Source organism: Sinocyclocheilus grahami, unplaced genomic scaffold (assembly GCF_001515645.1).
Source record: "Sinocyclocheilus grahami isolate Dianchi unplaced genomic scaffold, SAMN03320097.WGS_v1.1 scaffold322.1, whole genome shotgun sequence".
Classification (NCBI taxonomy): Eukaryota; Metazoa; Chordata; class Actinopteri; order Cypriniformes; family Cyprinidae; genus Sinocyclocheilus; species Sinocyclocheilus grahami.
Genome location: NW_015505501.1, coordinates 279,639 through 301,398, shown reverse-complemented (window position 1 = coordinate 301,398; position 21,760 = coordinate 279,639). Strand labels below are relative to the sequence as shown.

The 21,760-nt window shown below is 35.5% G+C and overlaps 1 protein-coding gene across 1 annotated transcript in view; it reads left to right on the top strand.

Moving 5' to 3' along the window:
* The window catches only part of LOC107602242 (N-alpha-acetyltransferase 25, NatB auxiliary subunit-like), a 22,062-nt gene extending 2,260 nt beyond the window's left edge, over positions 1-19,802 (top strand). The window contains exons 2-24 of the mRNA XM_016294697.1: positions 2,349-2,434; positions 3,232-3,370; positions 3,555-3,673; positions 4,736-4,810; positions 4,910-5,017; positions 5,097-5,175; positions 6,340-6,451; positions 6,592-6,681; positions 6,874-7,046; positions 7,133-7,245; positions 10,215-10,422; positions 10,929-11,018; positions 11,110-11,290; positions 12,373-12,472; positions 12,571-12,722; positions 12,811-12,936; positions 13,013-13,256; positions 14,145-14,274; positions 15,019-15,084; positions 16,915-17,012; positions 17,099-17,209; positions 17,330-17,476; positions 18,696-19,802. Of these exons, the coding sequence (XP_016150183.1) occupies positions 2,349-2,434; positions 3,232-3,370; positions 3,555-3,673; positions 4,736-4,810; positions 4,910-5,017; positions 5,097-5,175; positions 6,340-6,451; positions 6,592-6,681; positions 6,874-7,046; positions 7,133-7,245; positions 10,215-10,422; positions 10,929-11,018; positions 11,110-11,290; positions 12,373-12,472; positions 12,571-12,722; positions 12,811-12,936; positions 13,013-13,256; positions 14,145-14,274; positions 15,019-15,084; positions 16,915-17,012; positions 17,099-17,209; positions 17,330-17,476; positions 18,696-18,818 (2,870 nt within the window). The 3' untranslated portion in view covers positions 18,819-19,802. The remainder of the gene's footprint in view (positions 1-2,348; positions 2,435-3,231; positions 3,371-3,554; positions 3,674-4,735; positions 4,811-4,909; positions 5,018-5,096; positions 5,176-6,339; positions 6,452-6,591; positions 6,682-6,873; positions 7,047-7,132; positions 7,246-10,214; positions 10,423-10,928; positions 11,019-11,109; positions 11,291-12,372; positions 12,473-12,570; positions 12,723-12,810; positions 12,937-13,012; positions 13,257-14,144; positions 14,275-15,018; positions 15,085-16,914; positions 17,013-17,098; positions 17,210-17,329; positions 17,477-18,695) is intronic.
* Positions 19,803-21,760: the final 1,958 nt, after the last annotated feature.

Sequence of the window (21,760 nt, the reverse complement as noted above, 5' to 3'; positions counted from 1 at the left end):
TGGCCTTCCAAAAGAGGACGATATCCGCTTCGTCATGCCTGGAGCTGATCCGTGCTGGTCGCTGAGGAAATACATCAACTTTGCGCTGTGGATCGCCGGATCGGCTTTCACCGTGGACGAAGCTGAGTCCAGCCCGGGGTCGTCACATGTGGTTGCCGCAAGACCGCCGGCCACTCCAAGCCCTTCTCAAAAGCCGCTCAAGCCCACCGTGTGTGATGCTGTGTGTTTTGTTGTGAAAGTGAAACTACTTTGTTTGTCCTTCCAAGAGGACACGACTAGAAATCAGTGGTTCAATTGTATTTACAACACTGTTCCAGAACAGTTTAACCCAAATATTCAGATGTGTGCAGCACATTTTATGGAGGACTGTTTCCTGATCCTGGTAGAGTAGACTACAATGACGGCTGTTCTGACTCACAGCCTGTAAGTATGTTTTTTATATTTAAAGAATTTGCCACTGATGATTCAAACGAGAGTTTTGGGCAGTGTAGAGTAGCGCTTGTTGTTTGTCATTTCTCTGATCACAAATGCAGACATGGTTTTATGTTTACGCGGCGTGATGCAACGCAACGTGTAAAAAGACGGTATAAGTCATTATAATCCATAATTATGTCCCCACTGGATGCAACGAATGCATCGTTTACAATGGGTTTTCATGTTTTTGTCTCGTCGCTCCGGCCGGGACACGGCATCACAGTATGGTAAGGGACGTAACATTTCCGTCACACGCTTGAGGAATTCGGCCAATCACAACGCACTGGATAGCTGGCCAATCACAGCACACCTCGCTTTTTCAGACCGATGAGCTTTGTAAAAATCGACACGTTTCAGAAAGGAGGGGCATAGAGGAGAAACAATAATGTACAGTATGTGGAAAATAATGTGTTTTTTAAACCTTAAACCGCATAAACACATTTCATTACACCAAATAAACAAAATAATGTTCTTTTTAGCAGCATCATATGACCCCTTTAAAATATTAATTACTGATGTACATATACTTGTACATTAGTTTTCCTTAATACACTTTAATGTGGAAAGACAATGAAACATTTAGCTTTGGCTTAAGTTCATTTAATATTATGTTCTTGTTTAACTCGTTTCTTTTTTCCATTTATTTTTCATTTTGTTCCTTGCAAAAAAGAAAGACAACCTTATTGACTTAAAACAGTTAACCCACTGTATAAATATTTAAGACAACTTTTAATGTATTATATTATTAAATAAAATGCTATTTAATTAAATTATTCAATAAGCTATATAATGTTTTAATAGCAAACAGGGCCAGAATTAATCATTGCAATTTTATAAACTGATTTTTAAATATAAATCCAGGTTCTTAAGTTCAGACTGTGCAGATCTGTGCATCAAATTGCATTGATTTAAACAGAATATTTTATAATACTACTATGTTATTTTTTTTAATGTAATAAAATGTCAATGACTCGCTATTGTTCTGCAACACTAGAGATGCCGCTCTGTGCATGTGAGGTGTATAACAATCAATAGATCAGTGAGCTTTATTCTGGTGCTTTGTCTTGCCATCCTGTTGTGTGAAATCGATCTGTATTTGTGTGGGGGATTGATAAGAAATATAACAGTTATCAGGAAAGATGCATTAACGGGAAGACACGCGGAAGTGTTCTCATGTAGAAAGTCTAAAACTTCAGTCTGGCCTGGTTAAATTTGGCATCCAGCTGTCGTCAGACATGGTCCTGTGTTCTTTTAGCAGAGACTCATGGGAAGGGAGGGGAGGGGGCTCCTGCACTCCAAATCGCATCGAGCAGCCGGTGAGAGAACGTTCTCACAGTCAGGGGTCTATGTGTGTGATGCAGTGCTGTGTTTCTGCGGCCGTCTGGTCCTGATCATCACCAATGCTCTTATACCCTCGCTTGTGGTTTAGCATGACTGGATGTACAAGTTCCCCGTAATACCTATTTTAAAAGAGTCATATTTCTTATTTTTGTTGCATGTTCTCCACCTATAATGTTACTCAAGGTTTCTTGCGGCGTTTAGTTTCTCTTGACCATCTCTGTGTGGTAAAGAAGCTGATTGAAGGTGAAGTGTAGTTAGTTTCTGTCATCATTTACATCACCATCATAAACTCAAAAAAGAATCCAAAATTTGAGTTCAAAAAAAGGTTTGTAACTGCATGCATATTTTAAATTATAATGAGGTATTGGTCTAGTGATGTTTGACTGGCAGATTAGTGGCATTGAGATTTATCAGTCTTAATTTACACTTTAATGATGGAAACACATGGTTATTCTCTTTGGTAATTGTCAAAGATGTTAGTAACATCCACACCAGTGCTGTTTTGTTGTACTGAACATGTTTTTCTCTTCTAGATTACCTGGACAATGGCAATAACAAGATGGCAATCCAGCAGGCTGACAAACTGCTCAAGAAGCACAAAGATCTTCACTGCGCAAAGGTGTGTTATTTTTTTATGTTTTTATTTTTACTCCAGAACTTTACTATTAATAGCAAACACTAGGGCTGAAATGTGGGGTGGGAAAATTTAATTTTTATTTTATTTAATTTTTCCGATACAGATTTTGATTAAAAATGCTTTTGTTTTATTTATTTATTTTATTTTATTTTTTTAGCCAGCTGCAGGTTTGTTGTGCTTCTTTGTAGAGCTTTGGCCACAATATGTTTATTTCAGTAATATGATTTTTATATTGTAATGTTTATAGATTAATATGTCAATAAAATAATAAAATGCTTACAACAATAATACTATTATTATTATTATCAAATTTATTAAATAAAGTAAAATATTTTTAAAAAATGCAAATGTCACTGTAAAAAATATTTAATTGCAGTATTTACAGCTGTCATAATTTCTTCATGTTCATGCATTAAACAGTCAAGTTTTACTTTGGCAGAAAAACAAAGTTAAATCTTTTGTTTGAAACACGCATTTGATAATTGCACTAAGCCATATTGCGATTTAGATTTGATTTGGTTTATTCATGCAGTCCCAGCAAACACAGTTTCCAGTTTAATGTTGGTCAGCTCAGGCTGCGATTGGTTCGCTCAAGCTAACTGTCACAAAGAATTAGCAGAACTGATGGATTCACGTCGTACTTCACATGATGCTGTGGACAGTGGTCAACACAAAAGGCTGTTTTGTTTAAGAAAGCGAAAACATCATGAATTTGACCTTCTAGATCAATGAATTAGCTCCAGACACATTTGTTGCATGCTTTTGCTCTTGTTTGGCAGGTCTTGAAGGCGATTGGTCTGCAGCGCACCGGCAAACAAGATGAAGCCTTCACGCTGGCGCAGGAAGTGGCCGTTCTCGAACCCACAGATGACAACTCTTTGCAAGCACTGACCATCCTCTACAGAGAAATGCACCGGCGTGAGTGTTGAAAGCACAGACACAGAACTTCATCCTAACAAACTGAATTTCCTTTTTCTGTCCTCACTGGAACCGAAATGCCATTCAGAGTATGTTTGGTTTTAATATGCACAATGACATGGACCACAAACCCAAAAACTCAAATTTTGTGGGGGGGGGGTTTTTTTCCTCTTTCTTTCTATAGCCGAGTTAGTGACCAAGCTTTATGAAGCTGCCGTCCGGAAAGTTCCAACGAGCGAGGAGTACCACTCTCACCTCTTCATGGCCTACGCCCGGGTCGGAGAGTACAAGAAAATGCAACAGGTTTTGTTTGTGTCCTCTCTGATATCATCAGTCTTTACATACTGTTTAAAAAATAAATCAGGGCTGCATGATAAGGGGAAAATTTTATTTTTGTTTTTGACAAAAATTGTGATTTAAAATATCAGTATCGCTGTAATAATAATAATTATTATTGTTATTATTGTTGTTTATTACTATTAAAAAATCAACAAAATAGGAATAAGAAATATAATTACTTATTCCCATTAAAATAAAAATCTAGTATTAAAAAGTGTTATAATAATAATATTTTACAGTACTAATATTTATGCATGTCTTAATTTCTGCATTTTCAAATATTAAACAATTGAACTTTTATTTTGTCGTAAAACCAGAGGAGCCATTATTATTATTATTTATTTTATTTATTTATTTATTGCAAAATTATTAAAGAAAATAAGAAATACTATTACTAATACTGTATTAGTATACTATTTATTATTCACTGTAAAATAAAAAAGTCTAGTATTTAAAATAATGTTATGTAATATTTTATTTCCCTGTACTAATTTTTATGGTTTTCTTAATTTATGGGTTTTCAAACATGAAATTATTATTTTTTTAATGATTTACTCATTTAAATTAAATGATTTTTTTATTTTGGTGGAAAAGCACAGGGAGCCCTTATTATTATTATTATTACAACAAAAATATTAAACCAAATAAATATCAATATCCACTCTTAAGTATAATTATATACCTAGTGTTTATGAAAAAAATGTGTAATTGTAATTATTTAGTTTTTAAGTTAAAGTATTATTATTTTTTGCTTTCTTCATTTCTGCATTTGCAAATGTTAAACCATCTAGCTTTTATTTTGCTGGTAAACCACAGGCCTTTAAAGCTTCTCTTTTTGTTGACAACAGCCATTTCAATTTGCATTTCAATTTTAGGAAGTTGGTTGTTCTCAAATGCACATCATAAGCGAGCCAAACTTTGAGATTTGATAATTGCATTAAGCCATATAGAGATTGTAGTTTTAATAGGGCTGCCTAGTTAATAATGAATCTCTAAAATATATGTTTGTGTCCACAATTCTGGCAGGCTGGAATGGCGCTGTATAAAATTGTCCCCAAAAACCCATATTACTTCTGGTCAGTGATGAGCTTGGTGATGCAGGTACGGTGATGTTTTTTCACTTACATAAACAATATATATCAGAGATGAACCCATGCAGAACAAAATAAAACAACATCATCAATGCAATTTGTGTTTCAGGCCATCTCAGCACAAGACGAGAAGCTCTCTCAGACCATGTTCCTGCCGCTGGCTGAGCGGATGGTGGAAAAAATGGTAAAGGAGGAGAAAATAGAGGCAGAAGCTGAGGTAGGACTTTGGTATCAATAATCTGTTTCTGATTTCAGCCGTATGAAGTTTATGATGCATTTTCCATCGGCCGTTCCAGGTCCAGCTGTACTTTATGATCTTGGAGCGTTTGGGGAAATATGTGGAGGCACTGGAGGTGGTTCAGGGGCCACTTGGAGGTGAGGAGAAAACTGTGTGTTCTTCAAAGGAATATTCTGGTTTATTTCCAGTTGAATGTATTTGTGTTGCATGTGTGACGTGCTGCCAGTTACCAGAGATGAGAAGCAGGTAAAAAAGAACAGCAATTACTAGGGATGCACGATATATCGGCCACCATATCGGTATCGGCCCATATCGGCTCATTTTTTCTGTTATCGGTATCGGCCTGATAAGAAAATTTGGCCGATATCTTAAAGCCGATAAATAATGCATTATTTCCTTCAGAGACACTTCAGATGCGCGCTGTTCGTTTGCAGCCCAACTCATGGGGGATTGGTCTCCATATAAAGAGCATGTTATTATGAAAGCTTGTGTCCAATACAGGATAAAAAAAATAAAAATGTGTAGGTAATTGTGACTTTTTCTCACAATTCTGACTTGTTTTTGAATTGCAAGATATAAATTCAGATTTGAAAGATATAAACTCATAATTTGAGAGAGAGAAAGTCACAGTTACCTTTTTTATTTGATACGTAAACTCGGAAGGAAAAGACGATCTCTTACTCTTTTTGGTATAAAGTAACCTGCGGTCAAATAACTGAATATACATTACCATTCACAAATTTGTGTTTTTTTTTGCAAGACATAAATATTTTAATCAGCAGGGACATATTAAATTGATCAGATGTGACAGTAAAGACATTTATAATGTTACAAAAGATTTCTATTTCAAATAAATGCTGTTCTTTTGAACTTCCTGAAAAAATGTATCACTGTTTCCACAAAAATATTCTCGGCATTGATAATAAGAAATGTTTCTTGAGCAGCAAATCAGAATATTAGAATGATTTCTGAAGGATCATGTGACACTGAAGACTGCAGTAATGATGCTGAAAATTCAGCTTTGATCACAGGAATAAATTACATTTTAAAATATAATAAAATGTAAAAGAGTTATTTTAAATTGTAATAATATTTCATAATTTTTTTACTGTATTTCTAATCAAATAAATGCAGCTTTGATGAGCATAAGAGACTTCTTTCCAAAACATTATAAATTCTATGTGCTTCTACCATTGACATTGCATTTAATGTTTGTATTGCAAAGAATGTGCAACCATTAGATTTTTTTGTCTATACATTTAATGTCTCTTAGTCATTTTGCCTTGTGTTTTCTCCCTCAGAGAAGCTGACCAGTGAACTGCAGAGCCGTGAGAACAAATGCATGATGCTGTACCGCCGTCTGGAGCGCTGGGCCGAGTGCAACGCGCTGTCCTGCAAGCTGCTCCTGAAAAAGTGAGTCCACCACTGATACGCTTTCTATCAGTTTCTTGAACGGATTTAACATAAATAGCAATTTTGGAGTGAAATCGTTCCATTTGAGCAATGCATTTTCAGTACGTAAGATGTTAGTCATTTTTTGTTTCTCTCCGCAGCCCTGACGACTGGCAGTTCTACATATTGTACTTTGACTCTTTGTTCTACCTTATTGATCAGAGCTGGGCACCTCCGCAAGAAGGAGCTCAGTAAGTAGAAAATTCACAACATTTAACTCAGAAAGAATTTGTCACACATGAGTTGGAAAGTCAGGTGCACTGCGTTGAATACTGGGTGTAGGTGATTGGATATTCCATGCATATTGAGCACAGTTTGCATACTAAAAAGTATTTCTGTCTCTCAGTATCATGCATGCCGTGTTGTTTCTCTCACTACTGCAGTTCTGCAGAGGGGGAGGTGCACGCCTCCACAGCTCAGGCCATCAGCTTCATGGAGGACCGAATAGCCACAGAAGAAGCGAAGGAGTCCAAGCATCTGAGAGGGCCATACCTGGCCTGTCTGGAGCTCATCAGACGGCTCCGAGAGCGCAGCTGTCCTGAAGCACAGCAGCTAGGTACACAATGGGTTGGGACTCTTTAAACCCAACGCAGGCTGCATGTTTGCTGTATGTTTCTGACGTGTTTTCCCAACATGATGCAGGTGAACCTCTTGAGCTCATGTTCCAGTTCTTTGTGAAGTTTGGAGACAAGCCATGTTGCATCACCGACCTGGAGATCTTTCTGGATCTTCTCACACCTGACCAACATGTGCAGGTAATCACGATGAGAAGCAAGACCAGTGCATCACTTGCACCGAATAAGAAAATCGATTTTATACATGTGCGTGTACAGTTGCAAGAAAAAGTAAGTGAACCATTTCTAATTTTCTCAATAAATTGGTCATGAAATTTGATTTGATCTTCTCCAGTCATAAATATCAACAAACACCGTATTTCTAAGCTGATGAAACACAAACAATCATCATCTTTCATGTCTTTATTGAGCACACTCATTAAACATACAAAGTGATGGTGGAAAAAGTAAGTGAAACACTAGGCTTTTGGTGTCACTGAATGCCAGTTGGAGTCAGATGTTAGCAAACCAGGAGTCCAATCAATGAAACGAGAAAAAAGGTGTGGTTTAGAGCTAAATTGACTTATATAAACACCCAAACAGTGTCAGTGTGCTATTCACAAGCAGCATTAGCCGATGTGAGCCGTGCCCCACAAAAAAAGAGATCTCAGAAGATCTATGATCAAGAGTTGTTGATATGCATGTAGCTGGAATGGTTTACAGAGTCAGTCCACAGTTAGACAAATTGTTTTTAAATGGACACGATATGGTACTGTGGCTACTCTCCATAAAAGTGGGCACCCAGCCAAAGGCACAATGTAGAATGCTCAATGAGGTGAAAAATAACCCTAGAGTAACAGCTAAAGACTTGAAGGATTCATTGAAGCTGGTTAACATCTCCGTTCACGAGTCAACCATACATGAAACATTGAACAGGCATGGAAGGACACCACGAAGGAAGCCATTGCTCTCCAAACAAAACATTATAGCACGCCTAAAATTTACCAAAGACCACCTTGACACTCCACAACACTACTGGGAAAATGCCTTGTGGTCAACATGCAGCACTATGTATGGCATAAAAAGAAAACGGCGTATCAATGGAGACATAAAATCCACATTTTGGAGTGGCCCAGTCAAGCCCAGACCTCAACCCAATAGAGATGCTGTGGAATGACCTTGACAGTGAGTGAGCTCGGTGAGCTGAAACAGTTCTTCTGTAAGGAAGAATGGTCCAAATTCTACAATAAATTAGTCCTGGACGTTGTGCAGGTCTAATACAAAGCTATAGGAAGCGCTTGCTTGAGGTTATTGCTGCCAAAATTGGTTCAACCAGTTATTAAAGCACTGTTTCACATACTTTTTCCACCATCACTTTGTATGTTTAATGAGTGTGCTCAACAAGATCCGCTTAGAAATATTGTTCGTTGATACTTGTGACTTTGGTGAAAATCAAATCTAATTTCATGACCAAATTATTACCGCAAATGAGAAAATTGACATTAGTTCACTTACTTTTTCTTGCAACTGTATGTGTATTTGCTTACCCACTAAAGAAAGAAAATATATTTTATACGTGAGTATACAGTTGCAAGAAAAAGTAACTGAACCAAATTGCATGTCGTTTAAACAATTCCGGTATTATCGTATAATATAGCCTATAGCGCACACCCCTACGCTCCTAGAACGTATTGTAGGACCACATCTGCATGCAGTGTGAATTAGGGCTGTCAAATAAAAATTCGGAATTCGAATATTTGTCGAATTCCAAATAAAAATCGTCAATTTTTGCATTCGAATTCTTGGTGTGCGTCAGGCAGCCTTATCAGTGACACACGAAATGCGATGACGATGTAAGTGTCGTTGCATTTTAATGGTTTTGTTAGCCTATCCAGTTGAACCCACTAGATGCGGTGCTGCTCATTCAAAATATTGTGGAAAAAGAGAACATCCTACGGCAAAACTGAAACGAAGCCATTCACATAATGCATATTTATTGCATTTTCTAGAGGGACATCTATCACCGTTGCACTCGCGTCTCGCACAAGAGAGTCGCATGTTTAGAAAGCCATGTAAAATTAATGTGAGTTCAACTTTAAAAAAAACATGTCTCGAGACTTTATGGCGGTTTTTCCCCCATCCCACTTCATCTCATGTTTTTAAATTTAAAAAAGTACTCTGTGTTTGGTTTTCAGTCCTTTGTATTAAACTATGCATACATACATGATGCTGTTTTGTTTCTAACTGTTTAAGCAACTTAATTAATTGTATTTGGTTTATAACCATTATTTTAAATATTATGCACTTTTTTCAAAGATAGTTGTGCTATTTTATTACTTTGAATAAACGTGCATTAGTAATATTCAATGTATATTTATTGCATTTTCTATAGGGACATCTATCACCGTTGCACTCGCGTCTCGCACAAGAGAGTCGCATGTTTAGAAAGCCATGTAAAATTAATGTGAGTTCAACTTTAAAAAAAACATGTCTCGAGACTTTATGGCGGTTTTTCCCCCATCCCACTTCATCTCATGTTTTTAAATTTAAAAAAGTACTCTTTATGTTTGGTTTTCAGTCCTTTGTATTAAACTATGCATACATACATGATGCTGTTTTGTTTCTAACTGTTTAAGCAACTTAATTAATTGTATTTGGTTTATAACCATTATTTTAAATATTATGCACTTTTTTCAAAGATAGTTGTGCTATTTTATTACTTTGAATAAACGTGCATTAGTAATATTTTGCTCGATGCGCCCTCTTGTGGCCTCAGGAGAGAAGCCAAAAGCTTTTTTTCCCTCTAACTGAAATTATGCCTATTAAATTTGAATATAGTTCGCATATTGATAATATTTAAGTACAAAATTCGAATTTCGTTTTTCAGCCATTTTGACAGCCCTAGTGTGAATGCTCCAACATGTTAGCGGGGGCACGGAAAAACTCCACAACACTACTGGGAAAATGCCTTGTGGACAAATAGAATTGTTTGTGAAGAACATGCAGCACTATGTATGGCATAAAAAGAAACCGCAAACGTAGTATGTGTGAAGCAGGCGTAAGATGACCTACATAGGTCTGGGGTGGGGCAGGTTATTTTATTTTTATTTTTTCATAACTAATTAAATGAACATGTTAAATATATACTAAGTTTCTTGCGACTGTCTCAGTTCATCAACAGGGTAATGGAGGCAGTGCCGCTGGGCGCTCCGGGAGAGGATGGTGTTGCTCTTCCAGGAGACACGCGGGCTCTGCAGAGACATCTGTGTGTGACCCAGCTGAGCCGCAGTCTGGGTCAGCAGCACGCGCTCAACACCGAGGGCAAACTGGGCCTCATCAAAGAACTGAAGGCACATTACCGGCACGGCTTACAGTTCGGTAAGCAGATGACTAGGCAGGTTGAACTCTTATGATTTCTTCCTTTTTTTAAATGATAATACTAGTGCTGTCAAACGATTAATTGCGATTGATCAATCTAAAATAAAAGTTTTTGTTTACATAAAATATGTGTGTGTACTGTGTATATTTATTCATATTTAAATAAATACACACACATGCATGTATATATTTAAGAAAAATGTTTTGTTTATATATAATGTAAGTTATCTGAATATATACATGTAAATATTTTCAAAATTTATACTGTATGTGTGTGTGTATTTATATAAACATAATAAATATACACAGTACAAACACATATATTATGTAAGCAAAAACTTTGATTTTGGATGCGATTTAATCGCTTGACAGCACTAGATAATACCAGTGTCTAATATTTATTTCGCTTCCTATCAGACTTTGTACATTTATTTCTATTTAATATGTTATACCTATAATGTTCAGTAGCAGCAGTCTTACCATTTCCCGTTTTCTTTCTGTTCTAGGGAAGTCCTGTTTAAAAACAGAGCTACAGTTCTCCGATATGTACTGTCTCATGGCGGCTCATGTCTATATAGACCTGTGGCTGGAGACGGGTGAGTCTGCTCCTCATTTTTACAGTCAGCTTGATTGAAAGCATTCATGTTTTCTTGTTATTGATGAGCGAGTGCTGTGTCTGTGTTGTAGGCGATCAGAACATGTTGTGGCAGTGTCTGGGGCTGTTAGAGGAAGGTCTCTCCCACAGTTCCTCCAACGCTCAGTTCAAACTGCTGCTTCTGCTTCTGTACTGCCGTCTGGGGGCTTTTGAGCCGGTGGTAGATCTTTACTCCAGTCTGGACGCCAAACACGTCCAGCACGACACCATAGGGTACGAACGTGTCTTTTTATTAATTTGTTAAAGGTAAAATTGAATTATTTTTATATATATATATATATATATATATTCCCGATCAGTTCATGAAGGCACCTTATTCTAAATTTTAAAGAGCTTTTTTAATTATTAGAGATGCAAGTTTTATGACAGCACATTATTTGCATACATTAAATATTGTACTTCTTTATATAGGAAAACCTATAATACCATTGAAAATACACACTCTCCCATTCACATTTTTGCACATTAAAACCATGTAAAAATAAATAACCAATAACTTCACCTGGTTTCTGCTGTAACCATGTTGTAAGTGAAGAACAGTGTTATTTTAGTATTATTTATATACTATTATAGTGTTTTTTTTATATATTTTGTACTACCTTTTATTTTTATATATTTTTTTATATTCATATATTTTAGTTTAAGTTGTAGTGTGATGTGCTTTTTTATTTACATTTTTGTAATTTCATATTTATGTTTAGCTTTAATTTATTTTTATTTAAGTTTTAGTAATTTTAGTACTTAAACCTATTTTATTTCAGTTAGTTGCCAAGGCAACATTTCAAATTTTCATTTAAGTTCAGAAAAATTGTATCTAATTTTTATATTTATATTTAACAAAAGCTATTTTTAATGGACACTTTTCACAGACTGTAATGGTGCATTTCCACATTTATTAAAATATAAATTTTATATGTGCATGTATGTTATGTATAATATTTAGATTTTTTTAGTTTCATCTTTTCAGTTTTGAATTAACAGAAGCTATTTTAATAGTTTCAGTTAACAGTAACACTGGTGAAGAAAAAAGTAAAAAAAGTTTTTTGTTTTGTTTAAACGCACCATAAATAAATAAAAGTTGATTGCCTTGTGTACCAATTCAAAGTACAAAATATAATAATAATAATACACTTTTCATTGATTGAAGGTAAAGTAGAATAAAAAAGAAAGTCTTGGGATTAAATCACATTAATGCATCACGGTATCTCATATTAGGTTAAACGTACTGATCATGCAGTTTGATGTTTAAACATGACTCATATTAACACTGATCTCTTGGTTTTGTCTTTGTCCAGGTATTTATTGACCCGCTATGCAGAGTCTTTGGGCCAGTTTGCTGCTGCTTCCCAATCTTGTAACTTCTCCCTCAGGTTTTTTCACTCGAACCAGAAAGATGTACGTTATCATTCTGATGAACGACACTATGTACAGAATCTCCCAAAGATGACCATTCTGTCAACATTTACTCATGCATAAGTTGCTTGTTCCTGCAGACCTCAGAATACATTATTCAAGCATATAAGTACGGGGCTTTTGAGAAAATCCCGGAGTTCATCGCCTTCAGGAACCGACTCAATCACTCGCTGCACTTTGCCCAGGCGCGCACGGAGAGGATGCTGCTGGACCTCTTCCTGGAAGCCGACACGTTAGTCGCTTTATCTTTACCTGTCGTATTTTCTGCCTTTTAGAAGTCAAAAAGTGATTTTGTTGATTGTTGTCTTTTCATTGCACAGATCATCTCCTCTAGAGGAGAGCGTAAAATCAATGTCTCTATGTCCGGAAGAGGACGACATCCCGTGGGACAGCTTAAGGGACAACCGCGACCTGACTGTCCTCGTCAGCTGGAACCCTAAGGACCGGTACGACGAGACCATCCTCCTGAACTATCACACGTTTTAAGCATTGGTTTGTTCTAATAATGATCACAAACCGCAGGCAGCTGAAGGAGGAGCACAAGCAGCACTCTCTAGAGGACGACACCCTGTGGCTGAGGTTGCGGTCGCTCACGCTGCGTCTGATTGGCTGCGTCTCTGCGCTCACTCACCTGCCGGCATCACGTAACTCTGAGAAGACGACTGAAAACGGAGTGGCGGCTAAACCGTCTTCTCTACAGTCACTGCTCTCACAGCTAGAAAACACGCTAAACCAGGCCACACAGTTCACGGAAAAACAGCTGCAGGTCAGAACCGTTACAGACCATTTAGCACATTTTTTTCTTTCCCCTTTTATCTAAACTCTTGCTCCACATAGCTGTATATGCATCATGTAAGTTTTAGGACGACATATTACTTGCACACATGCAATTTTAATAACTAATTATTTTACGATTTTAAATGAAAATAAACTCTATCCCATACAAATTTGTACACATTTAAAAAATAAAAATAAATAGCCATAGCCAGTACCTTCACCTGGTTTTGCTTCTGTTGTAACCAAGATGTTGGTGAAGAACAGTATTTTAGTATTATATATGCTACTGTAGTATTTTTTTATATTTTGAATTAGCTTTGTTTATACATTTTTCATTTTAGTTTAACTTGTAGTAATGTTGTGATGTGCTTTTTTATTATTTTTTTTCTGTTGTGTAATATATTTTATATTTCTATTTAGATTTAATTAATTTTTATTTTAGTTTTAGCCATTTTAGTACTTAATTTATTTAGGTTAACATTTCTCATTTAAGTTTTTCCAATCTAATTGTTTTAGTAATTTTGTGATGTGATTTTGTCATTTTTATTAGGGGTTTTTCTTTTCTATTGAGCTTTATTCAATTTTAGTTTTAATGTAAGTCATATTAATACTTAGATGTGTTTTGTTTCAGTTAGTTGCAAGGCAACATTTAAGTGCTCCTTAATAATAAAAGTTTTATTTTATGATTTTTCTACTTTTTATTTACAATGTTAAACACTAACAAACTAAATAACTTCAATTAAAAAAATTGATTACTTTGTGTATAATTAAAAAGTTTTTTTTTTTTTTTTAAGTTGTACACAATTTTCAGAACATATATTGGATATAAAATAGGTAGTTAAGTCCATTGATTGTGGCTGTATGTTGTGGTTCACAGCATCCGTACCCGTTTGTGGGGCCCGTGCCGTCTCGTCTGGCTCAGGCTCTGTCCAGTGGTTGCTGTCAGTGTCAGCTCTCCTCCCTACAGCTCCCTCTGCACCTCCAGGAGCTCGAGACCGCCGGCCTGGGTTCGTTACTTCACACCTCGTTATGTACAGCGTCCATCTGCTTAGCAATCCTGTTTGATTTTATGACAAATATTAGCATATTTATTTTGTTACAATTGTAAGTTTATTTTTCTGGCCTGAAAAAGATGAAACAAATAAGGTCCTACTCAAAAAAAAATAAAAATAATAAATTTGTATCATATGTGACCTTGGACCACAAAACCAGTCATAAGGGTACATTTTTTAAAATTTGAGATTCATACATCATTTGAAAGCTGAATAAATAAGCTCTCCATTGATGTATGTTAGGATGTATGTATGGTGATGTATGTTAGGATAGGACAATATTTGGCCGAGATACAACTATTTGAAAATCTGGAATCTGAGGGTGCAAAAATATTAAGAAAATCACCTTTAAAGTTGTCCAAATGAAGTTCTTAGCAATGCATATTAGTAGTAAAAAATTAAGTTTTTATATATTTACGGTAGGAAATTTATAAAATATCTTCATGGAACATGATCTTTACTTATTATCCTAATGATTTAAAAGAAAAATCGATAATTTTGACCCATACAATGTATTTTTGGCTATTGCTACAAATATACCCCAGCTACTTAAGACTGGTTGTGTGCTCCAGGGTCACATATTAATTCAGTTATACAATTTATTACATTGTATATAAAAAATTATTAGATTTTGAATCCTTCAATTTAATTGGACTTATGATTGTATTACATTAATAATTGTATCTCTTGTATTTTCAGATGAATCAACAGAGCTTCAAACACAAATATCTAATCTTTTCAAGTCTTTAGCAGTACAACTTCAAGGTATGTTTAAAAGCTTTGTACATATTCATGTTTAGTTTGTGTAACCAAGTCTATGTGAGCGCAAAAATAATAAAAATAGTAATAATAATTCAGCCCACTTTCACTATCCAATCAAATCCTGATGAAAATAATTCAACAAAATAAAATAACGGTTCATGAAATTATTAGTTTTTTGCTGATGTAACCAAGTCCATGTGAGCATGGAACATAATAATAATAATAATAATAATTAGGGATGCACCGAAATGAAAATTCTTGGCCGAAACCGAACAAAATGAAACCGAACATGGTTTTTCAAGTTTTTTGCCCATTTTTTTCACCATTGTGCAAATTAAATAGCCAAAATGTGCTTTTTACTGTTTTATCTTGCTTTTCAAAGAAAAAATCAATTACAAAACAACAATTTAAAAATATTAAACACTAAACATTTTAGCAGACATTATACCAACAAAGCACAATTTAACTTAAAATTAATAAGTTACTAAAATATATTTTTTTGTTTGGCGATCAGACCCCCTTCTTGAATCAGGCATGTATTTTTTACTGTAAAATTAAAAGCAGCCTCGCTGAGCAGAAGAGACTTCTTTTAAAACAAATTCGAACATGGTTTTTCAAGTTTTTTGCCCATTTTTTTCACCACTGTGCAAATTAAATAGCCAAAATGTGCTTTTTACTGTTTTATCTTGCTTTTCAAAGAAAAAATCAATTACAAAACAACAATTTAAAAATATTAAACACTAAACATTTTAGCAGACATTATACCAACAAAGCACAATTTAACTTAAAATTAATAAGTTACTAAAATATATTTTTTTGTTTGGCGATCAGACCCCCTTCTTGAATCAGGCATATATTTTTTACTGTAAAATTAAAAGCAGCCTCGCTGAGCAGAAGAGACTTCTTTTAAAACAAATTATTACAAAATGTAATGAATTTTTATTACATTACAAAATATTACAGATCCCAATTTGAACACTGTATGTATGTTATAATAAATGTATTAACAGAGCTGTTGTAATTATCATCATTATTATTGTCATTTACTTTTACAGAACAGTAAAATTACAATACTAACATTTATGAATGTTGGAGTTCTTGCTTTTTGCCAACTTTTATTTTGGCGGAAACACGCAGGAAGACCTATAAATGACATATAAGTGAGTCTCATTACCAATACGTCGCACATATCGCATTGTTACATGCCTTGTAAAATTTCATAAAAATGTGACCGAGCAACTGACGAGTAACACTGTTTCAGCGCAGATTTTCCTCGTGCTTTGGACTTTGAACACTGGTTAACAAGCAGATCTGCTGCGAGTTCGGGCAGCGCTGTCAGAATACATGCAATTCGTCCGTGCATTAGAAAACATAACGTTCTGCAGTTTATTTACTAATTGTTTAAGGCCATTTCGCGATTTCAATCATCATACAGTAACCAGCAACAATCACCCCTTCCTCTTCTCATTGAAGACATGCGATGCAGTCCTAAACAGTCTCTCGCTGTCGGTGCTTGTAATGATTTTTGCGTCTTTCTCGGACAGTTTAAATGCTTCCACACTGAGTGCTGACATGCCTGTTGCCTCTCACTCTGCGCTGGTTGCTATTTGATAGCGTCACGTTATTGATCGGTACAATTTATTCTGTCTTTTCGCTTAAAACCGAATAATTTTGGTTGCCGAACATTCGGTTCATCCCTAATAATAATAATAATTTAGCCCACTTTCATTATCCAGTCAAATCCTGATGAAAATAATTCACGTTACAAAAGTTAAATGTGTTGCAGATGGGTTAAGTTTGACTTTTTTTTTTTTTTCCTACATGCTTTTCCAGATATGTTGGAAAAATGTAAAGGTGACCTATTAGACGTTAAAGACGATCAAAGCAAGCCGCAACAATTTTTACTGGAGAATCTAGTCTACTTTGTTGAAGTGAGTCTCTCTCCATCACTGAATTTAAGAGAATACATGACTGTTGAGAAAATAAAAATAATAATTTTTTTATCTGTTGGTTCCAGACTGTTTGTATCGTCCTATGGGTGTCTAATTACTGTGGAAGCGTCCTCCGGCCCTTAAAGTCCAGTTTACAGAAGAAGAAGAAAAAGAAAAAAGAAGCCAGCACTGTAACGGTAGTAACAGCTCTGATCTCTGTTGAACCTCTCTCTCCCGAGTCAATATTTATGCAGTGTAGGGTTGGCAGGGAATGTGGGTCAGTCTTGTTTATGTGCTGATTTGTGTCTCCCACACAGCCGCCGGTGCTCTCGGCCTATCAGGAGTTCAGCAGCAGCTTGCAGAGTCTCCTCAACCAGGCGCTGGAGCACATCAAGAGCCAGGAGATCAGCCTGACGGCGCTGAAGCTGGGAGCCCTCAGTCTGGAGGGACAAACCCAGTCTGAGGTGCGTCTCAAAAAGACAGACAGACCTTTGATTATCAGCATCGAGTCTGGTCCACTGTTGTTTATATACTGTTCTAGTATTCACTTCTACTTTGAATTAGCTTTTATTTTTATATTTTCATTAGAATTTTTTGTCATTTTTATTATGTGCTTTTGTCAGTTTTTTATGTATATATTTCTATTTAGCTTTAATTTGTTTTCTATTACGGTTTTAGCAATCGTAGTACTTAAATTTTAGTACTTTAATTTCAGTCAGTTTTCAATAGCCAACATTTATCATTTCAAAATATTGATATATAAGGAAAAAAGCTAAGGATATTTATATAAGAAAAGTTAAGAAAATACTTCTTAATGGTATTGCAGTCTTAAGAAGAATTAAAATTCTTGAGAAGAATCTTAAAAATAATTTCATCACTTAAAAATAATTTAATGAATTTATTGGGTTGTTTCAAGTTCTAATTAACAATATATAATTGCTAAATATGATTGTTTAATTGTCTTTTAAGCTTAATTATTTTATTTAAGGAAAAAAGTTAAGAATGTTTTGTATTCCCAAAAACACTTTTTAAGACTGTTACAACAAAACTTAAGAATTCAGAGTCTTCTTTAAATAATTTTATTTAAAAATAATTATTTAATGATTAGGTTATTTCAAATGAATTGTACTTCTAATATAGTTTTTATTAATTAAGTTTTTTTTTTAAGTTATATTTTAAACAAATGTTTTGTAGTGTAATTAAGTTTAATTATATAATTGTTATTATTTCTTAATCATTTAATTATTTAAGTTTAATTTAATAATTACGTTTAATTATAATTTAAGGAAAGAGGTTACGAATGTTTTGTATTCCCAAAAATACCTTTTAAGTAAAAAAACTTAAGAATTGAAATTCTTGAGAAGAATCATCTTAAATTTTCATCATCTTGATTTTATATTGATACATCTTGATCATTTCTTAATCATCATTTAATGAATTTATTGGGTTGTTTCAAATTAATTGTTGTATTTAGGAAAAACATTAAATTACTTGGGAATTTTTGCAGGCTTATGAAATTTCTTAACTTTTGTGAATCTGGCCCCTGGTCCCATAAATTGTGTAAAGCTAGCTAAATGCATCTGTCTGCGTGTGCGTGTGTGCAATCTGAGGTTGAAACTAGGTCACGATGCTTCAGAGAAAGCGTTTCTCGGTTTTTGACCGCTGTTTTCTCGCTTCATTCAGGCGGAAGAGACCTTCACGAAGACGGCCATGGATAAGGTGCAGAGCAGCTACCTGCGTTCGCTGCAGGAGATCGGGGAACTGTTAAAGAAGAGAGCGGACACGTTAAAATCCCTCAAAATCTGAGCGCTCCATCGATCCGGTCCCTGACACGCACGGCTCCACGCGACGGCCCCTAACGCAATCCTCCCGTCTCAGTCTGTGAACTCAGCTGGTCTCGTCTCCTCTTCCTATTTATCCGTCTCATTACTCACGTACAGACACAGGCACACTGTAAAGTTCAACAACGGCTTCAGCACAAACATCTACGGTGCTCCGCGCAGCACTTTTAAGTGGAAACGTAAACTTCATATCCCTGGCAAAACTACATAGGCAAATGAAAATAAGCAATTTTAGAAGTACTGCTATAAATTATTGTACATAGTGTGAAGATAAAGAATATCAACGAGAACTCCTTGGCGAATTAAAGTGAACTGCTTTGTCCTTTTGTCGATGTCTTGCGTTATTGTCTCTCTCACTTCCCAGCCGTAAACCTCGCGATTGACGGTTCGTTTTCAGACGACACTCCAAAGCAAAACGGGCCCTTACGGTGCCGCTCCGTATCGCAAGTAGCCAACTTCCAGACTGACGCACTCTGCGATGCGTTTACGTAGCCGTTCGCGATGCACAACCAGCCAAGAGCTACGCTTCGTCCCAAGGAGATTTCGACAGGGTGGCGCGAGTATCCAGATGCTTCGGGTGCTTCTATTGCGATATTTGTTTGTATATTACAAATGACTTTACTTGAGCCACAAGCGTACGAAATGTAGCTTTCCCGACTGTTTGTTTGGAATTGCCACCATGTGAAAACCAATAGCATTTAGTGCTACTTGAGGTTTGGGAAAGTTTGTGTTTGTTTGTTATCCTTTGATTGATGGTCAAAGACGTTTATTCAATCATGTTTGGAATTAATTTTATGATTAATTGAATCGATTGGTTGGGGCGCGTTGTTTACTTTGAAAAATTGTCGATTGCACTGATGATGTCCCTTACATGATGAGGTTTTATTGTTGTTGCATACCAAAAATGTCTAAATTAGCCTTGCGTTAAAAGGTTAGTTTACCCCAAAATTCACCCTCATGTAATTCTGAAACCATTAGAAATTCGTTCATCTTCGGAACACAAATAATATGATTAATTGACTGTTAGAGACTTCTGTCCCTCCATTGAAACTCTTTCACCCAAAAACACTGATGATTTAAAACATTCCTAAAGAGATTTAAAAAAAATATAAAAAATCATATGAATCCAGCAGTCTAATCCAAGTCTTCTGAATAAACACAATCATTTTATGTGTTGAACAGATTTAATTGATGCTTTTATTCACTTACAAGCATTGATCGATGAACATAAACAGAAGCTTAAGCATACTTGCTCGATATATGCATACTTGCGAAATTTCATTGGTTTGTTCTTGTGTGCGTCAAGCAAGCATGCTTGAGTCCTCGTTACCAAAAGTAAACATTGTTTGCTGATGAATGTTAATAAAAGCCTCAAATAAATACGTTAATTTTCAAAAGACTTGGAATAAAGTCGATCAAATTGTATGGATTTATTTTTATGAACGTTTTGAGTGTCTTCAGTATGGAAGCCCGTTTCCGCCACTGAATAAAAAATAAGAGATAATTGCGACTTTTTATCTTACAATTCTGACTTTTTTTCTCAGAATTGCGTGATACAAACTCGCAATTGCGAGTTAAAAAGTCATAATTGCGAGACAAAGTCGCAATTCTGAGAAATAAAGTGAGAACTGCGAGATATAAACTCACAATTCGGACTTTTTTTTTCTCACAATTGCGAATTTATATCTCTCAATTCTGACTTTTTTTTTGCGAGAAAGTCAGAATTGCGAGATATAAATTCGCAATTGCGAGAAAAGTCAGAATTGCGAGAGTCAGAATTGCGAGATATAAATTCACAATTGCGAGAAAGACCAAAGTGCGAGAAAAAAAGTCACAATTGCGAGAAAGAGACCAAATTGCGAGAAAAAGTCAGAAATGCAAGATATAAATTCGCAATTGCAAGAAAAAGACAGAATTGCGAGAAAAAAAGTCATATCAGAACATATCAGTCTTTTTCCCCCGTCAAAATTGGACTTTAACTCGCAATTGCGAGTTTATATCTCACAATTCTGAGAAAAAAGTCAGAATTTATTTCTTTTTTATTCAGTGGCGGAAACGGGCTTCCATACTTCAGACTTTCAAGGATGGACTTAAACATCTCCAATTTGATTAAAAATATCTTAATTTGTGTTCCGAAACAATCTCTTATGGGTTTGGAATGGCACGAGGGTGAGTAAATTGACAATTTTCATTTTGGGGCGAAATAATCCCTTAACGCCGCAGTAGAGTCGAAGGTAGGTTTTTATACGACTGATTTGTTGAGGTCTACTGGGAAGTGCAACTTGTTTACAGTGTTTTCGAGCACCGTTATGAATCATGTTTCTAGCATGTGTTGTCCGGTGTGCTGCAATCTACTACGGGCTTTCACCGCTTTATACCTGCTCGGGGAGGGTGGAAAGACGCTTTTCTCTTTTTTTATTTTGATGCAGGACAGGTTGTGCAACGAGCGGCTGTTCTTGCGTCGCTCCGGGACTGAGGGGCTCGAGGAGCACAGGCGCTTCTGCTTCTGGACGGAGGAGGTCAAGAGGTGGTTGGAAGTGTGTCGGCTGATGAATTCTTTTGTTAGGGAAATCGAGAAAACAAACAAAAACACTGGAATGTGAAAAGGAGTTTTTTTAAATAAAAAGTAAATGTTCCACATGCTGTGCCTGCTTTAGAATGATTTTTTTTTGCATTCACACAGCTTGCTTTATCTTTAAAGTCAACATGAAATCAAAAGATTTACTTTAAACGTATTGCTGGTTACATTGCATTATTTAATGTTGATCTTAAAAATGATTTGATCTTAAAATATTGGTTTGCTTTTGTATTTTAATAGGCTACAGGATTTCTTCAATAATTAAAATTGTATATTTTATACAAATGTACATAATTTAAATGTTATATAAAAAATTTAACTAAATTTAA